The following is a 2,838-nucleotide window of genomic DNA, read 5'->3' as shown; positions in this document are numbered from 1 at the left end:
ATTTTAAAACAGTTTTTTACTCTAAAATGTCCTGAGGAAAGTTGAAGGCTTCATCCATAGCTCACCTTCCACGTAATCACCAAATTATCCGGCTCCGATCCCAGTCCTTCCACAGTCGTGGGGTTTTTATCCGGTTCTAAAAGTTAAGCAGTCACATGTGTAAGCTTTGGCTTTCCTCAAACAGTGGAAAACTTTTCTATTTTCTTTCATATCACCAAAGTCCCGCTTTACCTGCAGCTTTAGTCAAATACTGTTCAGATGGCTGGCTGGGCAAGCTCTTCCCGACCTTGTTCTCTGCCCTCACTCGGAAGGAGTAGCTCACATAAGGCGACAGCTGCAGCTGGGCTGTGGTCTGGGTCCCAGGAACCTCAGTTTGGTGGTGCCACAGCCCTGCCTCATGCATTGCATCTTCATACTCAATGATGAATTCTGGCAACACACACACACACACACCAAATGCAAGACAGTGAATTCAGTCACCCAAGGATAGGTACTAATAAGACAATCTAACAAGAGTAGCCAAACATGAATTATTTCACTTTCAAAAAATATTTCATTAGAATCTTTTGATTCAGAGTTCTACCATCATTCTCGATACTTAAGCATACCAATAATATTTCTCTAGCATGCTGAGTTTAAATTTAACTACTTAAAACTGTTTAGAAGGGGTCCACGTATCCCTAAGGAAAGTTTAAATATATGAAAAGACGGTCATTCTTTTTGGTTCACAATAGAAGTTAAATTAAATTCAGTGAGATCCCATTTTGTAGGAAACAAGCATTCTCACACTTGGTTTGTAGGAAGCGTACATTGACACAACTTCTATAGAGGACAATTTAGAACACCTAACAGTATTTCACTCAGATACCCTTTGACTGAGAAATTGTACTTCTAGCAATTTATGTTGAATAAATGTGCTCCCACATATGCTCAAAAACACATGAAAAAGAATCTACATTGTAGCATTGTTGGCGGTTGAAACAACCTAATTGCAAACCTAAATTTTCATCACTCGGAAGGACACTGATTAAAAAATTATGGTATACCCACACAATGGAATACTCTGCTGCTGTAAAAATAAATGGAGCTACTTCATATGCACTGAAATGGAATGATTTCTAAAATATATCATGAAGTCAAACCAAGTAGGGTATAGAAGAGCGTGTGCTGGATAGTACGCTTGTACAAAAGTAAAAAGATTTATTATAACATAAATACATACACATATGCTTGAATGTACATGTATCATCTCTCAGAGGATACACACTGATACCACTGGTATCACTGGAGGGACTGGGAATCGGGTGGGACGAAGACTCACCTTTCAGTGCATAGCCTCTTGCATCTACTAAAATTTTGTGATATGTACATGTTTTACCCTTGTAAAAAATAGGTATTTAGATATTCACTAATTGCCTATTATGTGCCATGTACCATATTATGAATTGTAGATACAAAGATAAACTAGAAACATTGTGTTGCAGTGCTCCGAAGCTAAGTACTTAGTGTTGTCCTTTCCATTTACCTTAATTTGCAGGTATAATCTCCAGACTCATAAACTGATGATGTTCACATTTGTATCTGCGGCCGCTCCCTCTCCCCTGACCGCAGACTTGCGTAGTGAATTGCCTACTCCACAACTCTANGCCAAGAACAAAGATGATTAATGTTCAGAAGAATGACCCAGTTGGGACTGTATGATCTTAAAGTATAATCTGAATTATTAAAAAGTATGCATTTTTTTTTTCAGGATAATTTGTGTATTCAACACATGTGGCTTTAAAGGTGAATTTTCCTTTTTAAACATTAGTTTTCCCCATTTTGTTAATTGTTTATTTGGCAAAATGGTAGATTATGTGTGGGAAAATGGAGATAAAATATTTTTTTTCTCACTTTGGATGCAGTGAGATTTTGATTCAGCTCTAGCTGGGGTTGCTTAGGTGTGGCCTGCATGAGGCAGTGAACCAGAGGAACTCCCAAGGTCTCCTCCAACCAAGAGAAGTGCATCTGGCCTTCACTGGCAGCCTGTCTCTAAGGAAAGAACAGGAAAGGTCTCCCTTCACTTGCCCGATAGCCTTGTAGATGTCCTCGGATACTTTTCAGAGGTACCGGGTCCCAGTGCACCTCTGCTAAGGTGCCGTTCAGCACGTTCACATGCACGTTCCCAGGAGCCACCATTGGAACTAGGGAGAGATGGGAAACGTGGTAGAAGTGTCAATGTTACTTTGAATTTCATGCAAAACATGTGTATAGAATATATAGAATATATGATAAACAAGGATGTTATAGGATTGAGGCTTGTAAAACAAGTTGTTTACTAGTAGGTGTGAGACTGATAAGAGTGAATTGAAAGTAAACATGTTTATGTGTAGAGCATATACATAAAAGTAAACATGTTTATGTGCATAAACTGAGCATAACAAAATCGAGTAGTAAACACGTTCACCCAAACAACTCTGGTTATCACCTAAAAAATGAACAAGTCCAAGGAAAACAGGATAAAAGCAGAGCTCAAGAGCAATGCCGTGAGCAGTCTGACTGGGCGCTCTGGCTAAGACCCTCTGCGAGGTGCAGGCAGCGATACTCCGGGGCTCTCTGAAGGTCTTCCTTGCAAGACCAGCTTGCCTCAGACCTGTTATGGGCCCCGTCGTCTCTCCCAGACCAGGGACCTTCTCCATTTCGATTCACTCTGGGGCTTGGTTCGCTATTAAATTCTATTCCATTCTGTATAACCCTCTGTGCTGACCAGAGCATTGGCCTCTGGAGGGACATGGTTCCCAAATAAAGCTGTGTTACTCACTCTACCTGAACCTGTGTGTCGGGACTTTGTTGCCGTTC

The 2,838-nt window shown here is 40.5% G+C and overlaps 1 protein-coding gene across 1 annotated transcript in view; it reads right to left on the bottom strand.

Moving 5' to 3' along the window:
- The window catches only part of NRCAM (neuronal cell adhesion molecule), an 82,448-nt gene that overhangs the window by 35,987 nt on the left and 43,623 nt on the right, over window positions 1-2,838 (bottom strand). The window contains exons 17-18 of the mRNA XM_019626048.1: window positions 232-429; window positions 66-136 (exon numbers count right to left, since the gene is read on the bottom strand). Of these exons, the coding sequence (XP_019481593.1) occupies window positions 66-136; window positions 232-429 (269 nt within the window). The remainder of the gene's footprint in view (window positions 1-65; window positions 137-231; window positions 430-2,838) is intronic.

The sequence above is a fragment of the Hipposideros armiger genome, unplaced genomic scaffold, assembly GCF_001890085.2.
Source record: "Hipposideros armiger isolate ML-2016 unplaced genomic scaffold, ASM189008v1 scaffold_655, whole genome shotgun sequence".
Classification (NCBI taxonomy): domain Eukaryota; kingdom Metazoa; phylum Chordata; class Mammalia; order Chiroptera; family Hipposideridae; genus Hipposideros; species Hipposideros armiger.
The sequence above is the reverse complement of the archived record's forward strand: the minus strand, read 5'-3'. Positions and strand labels throughout refer to the sequence as shown.